General features: G+C 32.4%; 2 protein-coding genes across 2 annotated transcripts; both read left to right on the top strand.

Annotated features, from left to right (window-relative positions):
• The first annotated feature begins 3,433 nt into the window (after positions 1-3,433).
• Positions 3,434-9,216, top strand: LOC114369439. The gene is made up of 9 exons (XM_028326674.1): positions 3,434-4,137; positions 4,664-4,918; positions 5,022-5,324; positions 5,445-6,092; positions 6,177-6,245; positions 6,948-7,115; positions 7,376-7,592; positions 7,699-8,043; positions 8,675-9,216. Exons 1-9 carry the CDS (start codon positions 3,541-3,543, stop codon positions 8,767-8,769), a joined length of 2,697 nt encoding a protein of 898 aa, XP_028182475.1. The 5' UTR covers positions 3,434-3,540; the 3' UTR covers positions 8,770-9,216.
• Positions 9,217-11,277: 2,061 nt separating this feature from the next.
• LOC114372061 (serine--tRNA ligase-like) lies at positions 11,278-15,182 on the top strand. Its single transcript, XM_028329452.1, has 9 exons — positions 11,278-11,469; positions 11,566-11,636; positions 11,722-11,883; positions 11,971-12,076; positions 12,498-12,691; positions 13,191-13,294; positions 13,380-13,563; positions 14,140-14,319; positions 14,743-15,182. Exons 1-9 carry the CDS (start codon positions 11,337-11,339, stop codon positions 14,950-14,952), a joined length of 1,344 nt encoding a protein of 447 aa, XP_028185253.1. The 5' UTR covers positions 11,278-11,336; the 3' UTR covers positions 14,953-15,182.
• The last annotated feature ends 442 nt before the right edge of the window (positions 15,183-15,624 follow it).

The raw sequence follows: 15,624 nt of genomic DNA, 5'->3' as shown, positions 1-15,624 counted from the left end.
ATTTTTATTTTTATCACTCTAAAATTTAATATCATTGTTTTCAATAAAATGAGTGAATTTTTGTTTTGGTTCTATAAAATCTTTTTACTCCTCAAAATTTGAAATTATTATTATTAGTCTCCAACATTCTTTTTAAGATAGATAAATAACATTTATTTTAGGAATATAATTTTTTTTAGAAGTATCACATACTCATATGATACAATAAATACTAGTGAGTGTCATTTAGAGCTTAGATGATCACTTAATCTCTCATTAAACACATAAACAATTAATAAATTAAGTAAAAACTTATTCTTTTTATAGAAATTAAAAACACATTTACACTTTTATTAATTATATTTTAAAATAATTAAAACAACTTTTCCTATGAATTAAATAATATGTATATCACAAGCTTCCCATATAAGGACTTGTGTTGAAGATAGAAGTAGATCATTGTCATCTAAGTCATTTTGTTTTGCATGAAAAGTGAGTTAGAAGTAATACTACTAGAAAAATATTTTCTATGATACCGAATTCAAGACGATTCTTCAAGATGTGTAGTATAAACCAAATATAACAAGTGTCCATGTGATTTTTAAGTTCAACACTTCAGAGGTTGTATTTTTTTATCAAGTAGGTCAATAGTAAGTGTTGGTGTCTTTTAGGTTTAACACTTAAGAGATTATCAATTGAGATACATAAAATCTTTATGTATGGACACCCTTATAAAATATACCCCTATTTGACAATTTTGTTTCCTTTTTATATCTTTTTTTCCATCAAATCATATTGCCAATAAGATTTGCACTCAGTGTTATGATTCGATTGATGTACTAGGTCAGTAGGATCAGAGGTCCAATCAACGGGTCGCTTTATTGATCCGGTTGACTTGATATATATAAAAAATATATGTAATATACCTAACAAAATGTGATCAATCTATATTTTTATACTCCGAAATTAAATTCATTGTCACGATCAAATTACAAATATGTTATAATAATTTATTATTATAAATTATTTGGTAGGTATTATCATTAAATAACTAAGGAAACTCTTATTTTTCAATATTAAATATAAAAGTTATTGGATGATCATAAACAAGTTTGATGAAGATGTATAAAACACATAAATATTAAATCACATCATGATCAATATGATAATAATTAGTTATTATATATTGTTATCAAGATAAAAAAAAATAGAATTGTAAGAACGCATTATATGTTATTCAATAATTAGCTATTGATAATTTAACATGTTATAATAATTATAAAATAAAAAATAAAACAACATAAAGAAATTAAAAAAAAAAAACTTCTCAACGAGGTCAAATTGGGTCAACTCGATCTAGGTCATCAGGTTTTATCAAACCCATTTGGGTCAAACCGAATCGATTGCTTTTCCAATCTTACATCCTAACTGGAGGGTCTTAGCCAAGGCAGGTTGGTTTTTATAACTATGCTTACACTATATTTATCTCTCTCTCTCTTTTTTTTTTCCTCAAGATGTCAACTAGCATAGGAGTGTTTATGCAACATCCAATAAAGATTAAGCCTTTGTAAATATTGAGTTTTTAATGATTGGACCCGTGGAGGTAATTGAGTTTACAAGGATGGTTGATAGAAACTAGATTACCATGTTGTGGACTGCTTAATAGGCCACTAAAACCCACAAACTAATCATAATGTAAGAATTAAAGCAAGATTCTCAAATTAAAGGCATAACTTATTTAAATGATAAAAATGAGTCAAGTGTGGTGCTAATAAATGTTGGTCCAGATGGTAAGAATAGATTCATATTTCAAAATGATGTGTTTGATTTTTGCTGGTGATGAGAGAATTTTGTTGGTAAGTAATCTCTACCTTTGTAAGCTTTCCACGACTAAAGAAACAAATAAATATTTTATTTTATTTTATTTTTATTTTTAGTCAAAACGTCTTAATTAAATATTTTTTTTTTGGTTTTAAATTATTTGTTTTTGAAAAATTGTAAAAAATTGACTAAAAATTATATATGTTTTTTAATTTATATTTACAATTTTGTCAAAATAAAATCACATTAACTAAAATTACATTAAAAATAAAACTAAAAAGAACATACGTGGTTAAAGTTTCATTTAAAATTATCAAAGGATTGACCCGTGTGATATTGTGTTCATTCTTACTAATACAAATAAAAATTTTATTTAAAATTAAAAAAAGAAAATCCTGATTGACCCTTGTATAAAATAAATCATTTTGAGAAAAAAATACTCACATTGTATGTTCACCATTCCCAATAAAGATCCGTTACTATTTCCCATAAGATTACTTTATATCAACATGGCATAAAAAAAATCATTCAATATTTCTAAGTTGTAAATCCTCCAAACATTTTATAATTTTTCAGCTTAAATATATTTAAGGTCTCTAATAAATGAATGGTTGAATTTTGTTTTAATTCTCTAATAATATTATTTTTGTTTTGAGTCCATTTCATCACTTAAATGATTATATGACACCATCATGATCATTGATAGTATCATAAAGATCAATTTATAATGTAACATATTATCACTTAATTAACGACATAAATTCAAAATAAAAATTTTAATAAATAGAAAACTCAAGATAATAAATCTTTTATTTGAAATTAAAAAAAATCAATCATTTTAAAACAAAAACCTTAAGAGTGCGTTTGGATAGAGAATTTTAACTAAGGAAAGTAATTTATCAGAAAATTTGAATTTATGTAATCTAAAATTCATTGTTTGGATGTTTTTTTGTGAAGAATTTAAAATTTTTGAATTTTAAAACAAAATTTTAAACAACTAAAAATCTGAAATTTTAATTTTCTTCTAAAAGGTGAGAAATAAAAATTTTCTTCTTCCTCAAGAAACATTGTCTGAGCTCATGTAACATCTATCGGTGTGGGCATAGAGGAACACATATAACTAGTACACTAATCATATCTTATTTTTTTTTTCATTCATTTTTTTCACCCTCGTAATTTTAATTTTTTTTATCCAAACACAAGAGTTTTAAAATAAAAGAATTTTAAGTATTTAAAATTTTAGAATTTAAAATTTCTCAGACTTTTAAATTCCCCTATCCAAACACGCTCTAATCATATTTAAGACATTTTAAAAATAGTCCAATCGCTAGTGACATAAATCCCAATTGTTTAACTAGGTGTAATTCTCAAATGAATTATACAATATACACACTCATGATGGGTTAATAAGTTCATTTATTAAGTCAAACAATAATTTTCTAATAAAACAGTAAAAAGCTCGAGTTATCTAATCAAATTATTTACGCATTGTATTTTTCTTCAATCTATGATTAGCATTAATCAAATCATCCACACAAGTAGTGTACAACACCAAATATCCACATCATACGATAGCTAGTAGCTAGCTGTAGTAGTGCCCCTTCCATTACATTACATTACAACACGTGATAGTTATCACTTAACCATATACCAATTTTTTCTCTAACTCAAAAAAAGGCAAATACGTTATTGAGTATTGACACCGAACGAAAGAAACGCAACAGCGTCTATCTGTGAGCTATGGCGGAGGAGGAGGAAGACGACGAGAGCTTCGGCGACTTCACGTTCGCGTCGTTTCCGAGTCAACCGACCTCAAACGACACCAATCCCGTCGACGACGACGACGATTGGGGCGACTTCATGAACCATTCCAATCAGATCAACGGCAAACCCTTCGACGCGTTCGGGGTTCCCACGGATCCCACGAACAAACACGTAAACGACAACAACGGCGTTGCCGTTCAGGCCGAGGCGGCGAAAAAGCCTAAAGGAGCTATCCCGCTTTCGATCTTCGGCGAGGAGGAAGAAGAAGAGGAAGAGCAACAGGAGAAACCCGCTTCTGCCAATGTTTTCTCCAACGGTGGTGCGGTGAAAAGGGGATCCGATTCGAACGGGTCCGTTGGAATCAGCGATTTGATTTCGAGTTTGTATAACCAGCAGCGCCCTCAGGTGGATTCTCACAACAACGGATCGGTTTCGGTATCCAATGTTGATGCTCCCAATTCGACGAACTCGAACGGAAGCAAATTGAATTCGGATGAGGTGGATGAGGATGATGATGGATGGGAATTCAAGTCTGCGGAATGGGAAACTGGAACCAAGAGCCAGGATGTTAAGGTAATAGACCGAATTTATTTGAGGTTGTGGATTATTGAACTTGAAGCTGAAGAGAATGCTGGAATTGATAAGTATGTTTGATCTTACTTTCCTTAGTTTCAGAGTTTTCGGTGGATATTTTCTCTAGCTTGTTCAATGGAAACCAGGTTTAGGAAAGCTATGTACTATATGAATTGTGTGATTGTTTTTAGTACTTCCCTGTGAGAAGCAAGGGCTAGTTGATTAAATTGTATTGAAATGAGAACAGAAAAGGGTAGGAAAATAATGCTAGTGGGTATCGATCAATTGTTATGTATGCTTAAATTTTGTGCTGATGTAGTAACTTTTTATCTTGTAGTCATTTTTGGCATTGTCTGTCAGGAGGATCTATGATTTGAAGTACATTAAGGGGATATTATTGGCTTGAGCGAGAGATTGATTTCATCTCATAAAACACGTGCTTGCTAAATATGTCATTGAAATCATTTTGACTTGTTTTTCATGTAATGAGTCTGGTTTGCCTGATGATATGTATTCTATTTTAAAGGCTGAAACGCCAAAACATGATAGTGGTGCTCTTGATGTCGGTACTGTGTTGGATTCATCCAATGGGATTTCAGACAAAGCTGGTGGATGGCACATGGAGTTTGAGTTCAGTCCACGTTTTGCATCGCAAGATCATATTAACCCACAACCAAGTCCAAAAAATGAATCAAATGACATTGGAACTGGGTTTGCCATGTTTAATCAAAATTTTGGGGAGTTTAGTTCAGGGTCAGGGCCAGGGCCAAATCAAAATTTGGTGAGTTGTTTTTACATTATTTCCTCATTTTGTGTTACATTGTTCATTTGGATTATTGAGGAATGTCCATTCACACAATCTGATTGTGGATTTGTGGTATTAGGAAGCACCGAAGAAGGCTGGCATTTGTGCCACTAATATGGAATTACTCAAATTCGATGGTGCAACTCCCCATGGTACTATTGATTCATCTCTCACGTCAGAATCTCATCAATCTGATGAATGGAACTTCGGATTTAATTTCAATTCTAGTTATGTGGGTGAAGACAATCATAGTTCAGATTCATATTTCAAAACCAAAAACAACCAGGATGATAACAACAGAAACCATGCTTCCCCAACTAATATAGATGTTGATTCACATGTCAATTTCTTTGACTCAGAGAGTGATGTTACACAACATGAGGTACTGAATCAGTTTGATATCATATTTTATATATCATGTGGTATTGTTTCGTTTACCACTCAACTGAGTCTTCATACTTTTTAAACATATTGTTGTTATTACTATTCTTTCTATTTCCAGAAGCCCCTAACAAGCCCAGAGAATCGTAGGGAAGCCTTACCTCTGTCAATTTTTGGTGATGAGACACCAGATACTGATGAACATCCTGTGTCTCAAGATTCATCTCCCTATACACCATCATCCCCAATAAGGAACAGCTTCACTAGCCCTGGTTCCAACTTTTCTATCAATGACATATGGAATTTATATAATCAAGCTGAAAACCAAAGTTCTTCTAATGTGACACCAAAAGCAAGTGAAAATCAGATTCATGCCCCCCCTGAAGTATCGGGATCCAGTTTGGTTACCGGTAATGATGATTTAGATGATGACTTCTGGGACTATAAGGATGCCGCAACTGAAACAAGATTTACCAATGAATCTGCACAGAAAACTTCTTCACCACAAGTCAATGAGAATGGGTTGCAGTCTTCCCCAACATTTTTAAATTCTGATTTGACCAACGGTGATGATGATTTTGAGGATGATTCATGGGAATTTAAGGAAGCTACCTCTGGAACAATTAATCAAGATCACACATCTACTCTTGATCACAGAGGTTTACCACAGTTATCAACAAAACTAGAGCAGGTTGATTATGCAGAGTTTTATAGCAAAGTGAAGGATGAATTGTGCAATTATGTTCTGTTCCATCTTCAGAATCTGAAGGTAGCTAACCTTTGTTGGTCTTTCTTTGTTAGATAATGCTAATACTTACTGGCACTGAAATTGTTCATAAATTAATATTCTTAGAAAACTCAAAATGTTGCTACTCTCTCGGGTGAAGATGCCAAAGCAAAAGCTCTTCAGGAGGAAATATCGGTCAGTATATGAACTATTTTGTAATCTATTTGCTATCTAATATTGTTATTTTGTGCTTTTGGCTACTTATTTTCCCCTTACAATAGTAAATGTAAAATCCTGGGAAGGGGATTCTCTCTATGGGGGTAATGGGAGAATCTGGAGGTAGGTCTGTCAGGATTTGGCACATAGCTAGCATAACCCCAGATCTAATGGCCTGCTTGTGACTTGTGTTCATTGGGTCAAAGGCCCCCCCATCAAACATGATTGAGTTGAGCTATTAGCAGTATGTTATTGTGAATTTGGTTTTCTTCTGCTGGTGTATTTGTGTATGGCTATTATTTCCTTGTTATTAATCAAATACACAAGCTATTAATAGTTTGAGTATCGTTTCTAATCAAATGGCTATTATTTGTTATTAATCAAATCCTGGGAAGGGGATTCTCTCTATGGGGGTAATGGGAGAATCTGGAGGTAGGTCTGTCAGGATTTGGCGCATAGCTAGCAGAACCCCAGATCTAATGGCCTGCTTGTGACTTGTGTTCATTGGGTCAAAGGCCCCCCATCAAACATGATTGAGTTGAGCTATTAGCAGTATGTTATTGTGAATTTGGTTTTCTTCTGCTGGTGTATTTGTGTATGGCTATTATTTCCTTGTTATTAATCAAATGCACAAGCTATTAATAGTTTGAGTATCGTTTCTACTCTTCTTTTCTTTTATAGGAATTCTCCAAGATACTGCATCAGGATACTATGAGCATCCCCAATGAATATCTCTCTGAGGATTATTGCCCAAGAAATGTCCGCTTTAATGAGCTTCTTGAAGTTTTGAAGGAACCTAAGTTCCAACCTGTTGAGTCAGAATATCAACTAGCATCAAGGTTGTCGATGGTATGTCTATTTCTTGAAAATATTGAGTGTTGTATTTTTCAAGTTTTATTCTTTTGCACATGCAAATAGTACTGTAACTACCGGAGGATTTTGATAGTTTCAAACAGAATATATGATTGCATAACTGATTTAGGAATTTTGGTCAGTAGTGATGTACATGTACTGATATTTGTCCTTATTTTCCTTGAGATCAATTTGATGGATAATAGTTATATTTTCTTGTTTTATTTGACAACACTTCTACATTTGTATTTGAATAGGCTGAGAAGGATATTAAATATGGTATGGAACTTTTGAAAGATACAGTATCAACATTAAGAATTCTCAAGCTGGGATCAAGAGAAGAACAATCTAGTTATCTTACCATATGGTCCAAAATAGCCTTTGTTTGTTCTCAAGAGCTGAAACATGGTGCTTATGTTTGGAAGCAAGCTGTACTACAGAATGTTCATGACCAGATATTATCTAGCCAGAAAGGTAAGCTACATGATTATGTCATGCCTCATGTATATGCTGCTGATGTTGATGAACTTAAGCAGTCTGAAATAATCTCTTCCTTTTCTGGTGTGGTGGGTTGGAATAGGTGTTCAGTATATCCTTGCACTTGGAGAAATTTATAGAGTGGCAGAAATTATTGAAGCTTCAGCCAAACTTCATAAACCTTGGATGTTGTCAGGTGCCATAGATCATAAAAGTTTATGTGCCCTTTTGAATGAATGTTATAGCATATGGTTGGCTTCAGGACTTGAAGAAGCCCTTTTGAGTATAGCAAATCAGAATAATTTTGAGCTAGATGGCATTTCAAGGGAATTAGTTGAATCCATTAAGTATATTCATGAGCTTGATGAACATGCACTTCAGAGCTTTGTCATCTCTGGAGAACAAACTACTTGCCAGTTGTCAGCCTTGCCAGCTGGTTTCATACCAGGTATGTTCACTATAATAACGACTGTCTTTGAATGTAAGTCATAAAATTTGATTTAAAATTAATTTTTGATAGAATTTTTTCCTTACTATTGGTCACTATGTATAAAGGTGTCCAAAATAAATACCCTTTATTAGTGATTAGGAAAAACAAAATCTTTTGAAGTGTGAAAATTTCTTAGCTCCTTTGGCATTGGCCATTTGCCACATGGAGCCCCTTCAGTGAAATCTTAATATGTTAGCTAAACAGATATGAATTATGATAGCAGTTGAGCAGTTGAAATCTCACTTGCTCCCCGATGATGTTATCATGGAGTGGACCTGCAGCACTAAATTACTGAAAAACACCTCACATAACCAAAAAGAAATGAAACAAAATAAGAGCAGATGCTGCAGGATCAATGTTGGAAAAAGTCTTTCTGCATTATGCTATAGTAGTTGTATCTTTTTAACGCAAATTTACATTTCATTGGTGTTTGTTTGGGTCAGTAGCTACAAAGCTATGCTTTGACTGCTTTCAATTAATAATGTGGGAATAGGTATGATGTTTTTCATTTAAAGACGAAAAGTGCAAATGTCAACTACCTACCAGTTTTGGCTTGTAATTTATTTCCCACATGATTTTTATGGATCAGGGTTAAATTTGGTGACATGGAATGGGAAGCATTACATTGTCAAACTTGCAAACTTGTGGATCAATCTAATAAGTTCAGATCCACCCAAGAAGTGACACCTGCAAATTCTATTGTCTCTCACAACAAGTGGAGTTTTCAGTCTGTTGTTGAGTTGTTTTCTCCCCAAGAAAAACCAGTGCGAGATTGTGGCGGGATCCATTGTTTAGTTAGTGGGGTGAGGCCTTTGGCGCACTGGCAGCAGTTGTAGTGATAGGAGATTGTGTATGAGATGAAAATCATTCTATTGAGTCGGGTCAGGCAAAGTCATCAATTGAGTTCATTCTTTCTTCAATAGGTTACCATTCTTTCGGGGGAAGCTTTAGAACAATAACCGGATGTTTTTCGATCCAGTTCTCTGCAGAGGGAGTGATATTGCGTAGTTATCAACTGATTCTGGTGTTGTAAAGTAACTGGGATTCTTCCCTTAACAATTTTACACAGTTTTTTTTGGCATGATTTAAATTATGAATATTTTTATTTAAATTTGAAAACGCAGTATAATACTCGTCTCCTGTACCTCAACCTTACCTGCACTCTCCCTTGTCATCTCAATTGGAAAGGCAAAACCGCAGCAAATATTATAAGGTTGTATTACTGCTCCTTAGCAATGGCCAGTGGCCACTAATTGTCGCTGACAAAGGAAGTGCAAGCTGTACTGCATTTGAAGTGACATAGAATCAGTCATTCTCGATCAATACAGAAAATATTTTGGGACTCATTGATTTGATGTATCCCAAAATAATTTATTCCACCCGAAGAACTTTAAATACGTAAATAGTAAGTCACTAATCTTGGAACTTTCAACATTTGTCATGAAAGATTTAGTTTCCAGGGCGACCCATGTGCCAATAAAGCGACCGATCTAACTAAATAATGTGAGTCAAAGGAGGAATTCTTTTTGGCTATTTAGTTGATTTGTAACTTATTAATTTTTTTTATTAAATATGTTTTTGGTCAATTTTAATTTTAGTTTTTGTAAGTTTGTGTTTTTTAATTTTGGTTTCTGAAAGATTTTTTTATTCATTTTTAGTTCATATAAATATATATATTTTTTATTTATAGTTTTCATAAGTTCGTTTTTATATGGATTAAAATTAAAAATATGTAAATTTAAAAGGAATTAAAAATGTACAAAATATCTTATAAGATTAAAATTAGAAGAATATAAACTTACAGTGACTAACAATAAAAAAAAATATAGATACCAAAATCCAAAACATATGAACTTATTACGATAAAAAATATTTTAAGTATTTTCTTTACGTTACAGGCTTATAGTTTTTTTTTTTTAATTGAAGATCAAATATTTTCGTTATGAATTTAAAATTAATTGCAATATAAAAAGAGTAATTTTATTAAAATAACCAATATAATATTAAATGAGGCACTGAATGAGAAGTTTTATTAGCATTCATTTCATAATTTTTTATATAAAAAAAATCAACTGAAGAGTGCGTTTATCCTTTTACTATGAAAATTTTGCAAACACTAACAAAAAATGATCGGTTATGCAAATTTTTTTTAAGAAGTTTGGTTTTAATCGATATTTTAATTGAATATACTACAAATTAAAATATATTTGTGTTATAATTCAAATATTCAAATCATAAAAATCTTACTAATAATAATTACATTAATTAATATAATTAATATAGTTCTAATTATATTTTTATGAATTATAAATGAAATCGATTGATATTGATATTTTATAATCCACATTGATTGTTTTTTTAGTAATCCTACTATTTTTTTTTTCAAAATTTGGGAGCCAGAAAGTGAAGTCAAATTTCATTAAGAAAACACATAAATTATTGCTTAATTATTATTTTAGTTCCTAAATTGAATTTGGGAATATAATTTTTTTATTTTCTAAAATTTAAAAATAATTTTTTAGTTCCTAATTTTTGATAATTTTTTTTTTAATTTTTGACATAATAAATTGACATTTTATAACAATTTTTAATATTTTGTGATAGTTTTAAACATTTTATCATAGTTTTGAAATGTTAATTTACATGACAACTATGATCATAAAATATTAATGTATTATATCAGAGACTACAAAGAATAATGCGTCGAAATCTTGAAAAAAATAGTTTTATATTTTAGGAACTAAAAAATATACACATTCAATATTTAAAAACTAAAACAATAATTATGTTTTGTTTAAAACTAATTTTAATATCAAATACTAATTTTTATATTTATTTTAAATTTATTCAAATCAGTTTGAAAAGAAAATAAATTGACTTTTCAAATTAAATCATAATACTGATTTATTTTAAAATTTACATTTTAAAACTGCCATAAAATATTAAAAAATTATCACAAAATATTAAAATTCATTAGAAAATATCAATTTATTAGGTTAGAAAAAAATAATTAGTCAAATAATATTTTTAAATTAAAGAAACAGATGGTAAGGGATTAAAGAAACACATATTCCAAAATTTAAGGATTAAAACAATAATTAATTAAGCATAAGATTATTTATTTTTTGGACTTTTAAAGAAAGGAAAACAAAAAAAACCCTCTTGTTTTTAAGTTGCGAAACCCTGTTCTGACTCCCTGATTCTTACATTCAGTCGTTGCACAAGTGAGAGAGGTTGAAGGCGGCGTGAGAATGTTGGACATCAACCTATTCAGAGAGGAGAAGGGCCACAACCCTGAACTCATACGCGAATCCCAACGCCGTCGTTTCGCCAGCGTCGAAATCGTCGACGAGGTCATCAATCTCGACAAAGAATGGCGAAAACGTACTCTCTCTCTCTCTCTCTCTCTCTTCACTCTAACAATGTCCCCAATCGAATCTCGCATCAATGCTACCTTTTATTTTATGCATACCTTTTCAGGTCAATTCGAGTTGGAGAATCTCCGCAAGGAATTCAACAAGATCAACAAGGAAGTCTCCAAACTCAAGCGTGTAAGTATCTTCATTTCCGCTATTATATTCTATTACAGATTCTAATTCTGAATCAATTCATTTTGAATGTTGTTCTGCGCGTTAGGCTGGGGAGGATGCTTCTAAGTTCATTACTGAATCAGAGGAGACCAAAAAATCGATAGCGGAGAAAGAGGTTGAAGTGCGGGAAACTCTGAATCTCTTGAATTCCAAGTTGGAAACTATTGGAAACCTCGTCCACGATTCCGTTCCAATTAGCAACGATGAGGTTTGTTTGTTTCTTTATTTTATTTCATGTTTTGTTTTATTTCTGCTAATGCTTGTCTGAAAATTCATGGGGTCTTCCATGCTTTAGGCCAACAATGTTGTTGTTAGATCGTGGGGAGAGAAAAGAGTGGAGCCTAAGCTGAAGAATCATGTGGATCTAGTTGAGCTTCTCGGTATTGCAGATACAAAGAAAGGTTTGAATTTGTTCATCTAGTGATTGAGTGATAATTTATTTATTCATTTTTGTGGGGTGCGGGGCATTTGGATGACTTTTAAGTTTGGAATTTTGTGTTGTGATTTCATTTTCTGCCCATTTTTCACCTCTTAGTTTACTTCCTGAACCATTTCATTTTGTATGATTGGCTTAGCTATTGCACCAGCTCATGTTTTGCATAGCATAGTGTCTTTCTGACACAATATTGATTTCAAAATGTGGAGTATTTTGATTTGTAATGTCATTTGGCTTGTGGTACAAAAATCTAATATCACAGAATACAATGGAGCACTGCTGCATTTCAATTGTACTAGTCAATGCTTTCCATAGTTTCTGCATTTTTTATCCTATCTTCTCTACATGCATCCTAATCTTTTATCAAGTTGCTTGATACATAATAGGAGCTGATGTAGCTGGAGGTAGAGGTTTCTATCTCAAAGGAGATGGTGTTCGCCTTAATCAAGCTCTAATAAACTTTGGGCTTGATTTTTTGGATAAAAGGGAGTATACTTTATTGCATACTCCTTTCTTCATGAGAAAAGATATAATGTCAAAGTGTGCTCAACTAGCCCAATTTGATGAAGAACTTTATAAGGTAAAATTGTTAGATAGATTCCATTATCTGCCTGCGTTTATATACAATTTGTGATTGTTAAGACCTTGATGTTGCTTTTGTCTATAATTTACATTTATATTCTATGACAAATAAATATGTGCATATGGGCTTTGCTAATTAATATCCATAATCTTTTAGTGCCAAACTGCCAATAGCCTTTTTCTATTGTATCATTTAAAGTTATTAATGCTTAGGGTAGTGTTTGGTTTGTTTTCTTGTTTCCATTTCAGCTGAAATGTTTTAATTTTTAATGACAAAAATGACACCTTGTTTTCATTCTATTTCCATTTAAATAGTTTTTGAAGAAAAATGGATAAAACAAGGCCATTTTCTTCATAAAATTTTGAAAACAGGTAGCACAGTAAAAAGGATGTGGTGTTTTTGAATTTGTTATTATGCTAGGTAAATAATAACAGATAACAAAACAAATATCACCTTAACTATTTTTTTGAGTTTATCTAAGAATTTATTATGTTAGGTAACTGGTGAAGGAGATGACAAATATCTGATTGCAACAGCAGAGCAGCCACTCTGTGCATATCATTTAGATGATTGGATCCACCCTACCCAGCTACCAATAAGGTAATATAATTTTTTTTTGTCACTTGTTAACAATGGAGCTTGGAAGACTATGTTGCCTTTAACTTTGGAAATATGCTTTCTGCAGATATGCTGGATATTCATCATGCTTTCGTAAAGAAGCTGGATCTCATGGTCGAGACACTCTAGGAATATTCCGAGTTCACCAATTTGAGAAAGTGGAGCAATTTTGCCTCACTAGTCCAAATGACAATGATTCATGGGACATGCATGAGGAAATGCTGAAGAACTCTGAAGATTTCTACAAAGCGGTATGATACAGCCACTCATTAAAATTTTCATTTCCATTTTTAAAAATGGGACCTTGCCTCCTGTAAAAATATCTTAATCTGCATTGAAATTTCTAATATCTTACTTTTTCCATGAGTTTAGTCTTTCATTGAAATTTTAGTAGGCAGACAAGTAAATTTATATTTTGAGAATAATCACAGTGCCCCTCATTAAGCGACTAATGTTTAAGGCCACTTTGTGGATGTGTTCAAATTTCAAATAAATATTATACAATTTAGAAACAGTTACTGAATCCCAGGGTACTATTAATTGTTGGGGATAATCATGTGTTCTTTGACATGCCGAACATATCTAACCATGGGGAAGTATAGTGCATCCCTTTATTTCTTTCTAAATTTTTTATATCTACAACTTCATTGTACTTGTGATGATTGTTTGCACTCTGTATTGGCCAAGTGATGACTTAAAGTTACCACATTATATTTTTGTGGATGCCATTGTGTGTAGATTGATGTATTGGTTGGTCTGACTTAAATTGACTTCTTTCTCTCCCCATGTTTTTTGTTTCTCATGTGATTAAATTTTATTTACTGCAGTTAAATCTTCCCTATCAAGTTGTTTCCATTGTATCTGGTGCATTGAATGATGCTGCAGCAAAGAAGTATGATCTAGAAGCATGGTTTCCAGCCTCTCAAGCTTACAGAGAGCTAGTGTCCTGTTCAAACTGTACAGACTATCAGGCCAGAAGATTAGAAATTCGATATGGTCAGAAAAAGGTTAGTAATGCCTAATGTCATCATGTTGATGGCTTCAATAAGCATGATTCTTAACTTGATGAAAATTTTCATTTCCATTTTTAAAAATGAAACCTTGCCTCATGTAAAAATATCTTAATCTGTGTTTAAATTTCTAATATCTTACTTTTTTCACAAGTTTAATCTTTCATTGAAATTTTAGTAGGCAGACAAGTAAATTTATGTTTTGAGAATAATCACGAGTGATGATGGTGCTTACTTGTGTTAAGAGCCTAAGATGTTTCATAATTAAGACTTTTAATAGCTCAAAGTGTGATGTTGGGATTTTGCCGTGATGTTTCACAATTAAACTTTTATTTTGGCTTCAACTAATTTTAACCCCATTTACATGAATGCTTTCATAAGTTTTAACTGTTGGTCTATGCATGTTTTTAACTTTCGCAGAGCAATGAGCAGATGAAGCAATATGTTCACTTGTTAAACTCTACTCTAACGGCTACCGAGAGGACCATTTGCTGCATACTGGAGAACAACCAGAAGGAAGATGGGGTAGAGATACCAGAAGTCCTCAGACCATTCATGGGTGGAAAGACTTTCCTGCCTTTCAAGAACCAACCATCTAATGAAGCCAAAGGGAAGAAATCGAAGGCCTAATTGCATTTTAAGTCAGTGATATTTATGAAGAGTTGTTCAGAGTTGTAGGTTATGATGGCCCTGATATTATCCACCACATACTGTTTCCCTTTCTCCCTTATATGACTAAATAGTAAAATGATTTGTAGGAGCACGCACAATTTTTGGTCAAAATACACAGCATGACATTTTCTGTAATTCATTACCCTAAAAAATTTGTGCTTTTATAATTGCATTTTGGTGCTTTTATCCATTGCGAAATAATTAACAATATAGATCAAATGTCCTAGTTTTGCTTGAAAGGATGAAACACGTCAGGAAATTCTGGGTGAATTGCCATAGCAGAATCCTGTGAAATATGAATTGCGTGCCAGTTCAATTTGAGGGCAATACAAGTGCAAGGAAATTCTGGGTCATGGGATTAGAATTCTGAAGTCTGTATTGGTTTGTCTTGCAGGGCATTGAACCACATTCAATTTAATCGAGCTGCTCATATGCTAAATTCAATTACGAATTTCATTGGAAAGAGGAATGCGTTCTGGAAAATAGCAACTAGAGTATTCAACCAAGTTTTGTAGTGGGGAGAGGACTGTGGGGGTTTTCCCTGGCAAGCCAACCTTCTAGCTAATTCTTTACATTGGCCCTTACGGTCTTAGGTTTTACGCTGTGGATTGACTTGCATGTTTCTGAATC

Source organism: Glycine soja, chromosome 10, assembly GCF_004193775.1.
Source record: "Glycine soja cultivar W05 chromosome 10, ASM419377v2, whole genome shotgun sequence".
NCBI classification, from domain to species: domain Eukaryota; kingdom Viridiplantae; phylum Streptophyta; class Magnoliopsida; order Fabales; family Fabaceae; genus Glycine; species Glycine soja.
This window is presented reverse-complemented; position numbering and strand designations above follow the sequence as displayed.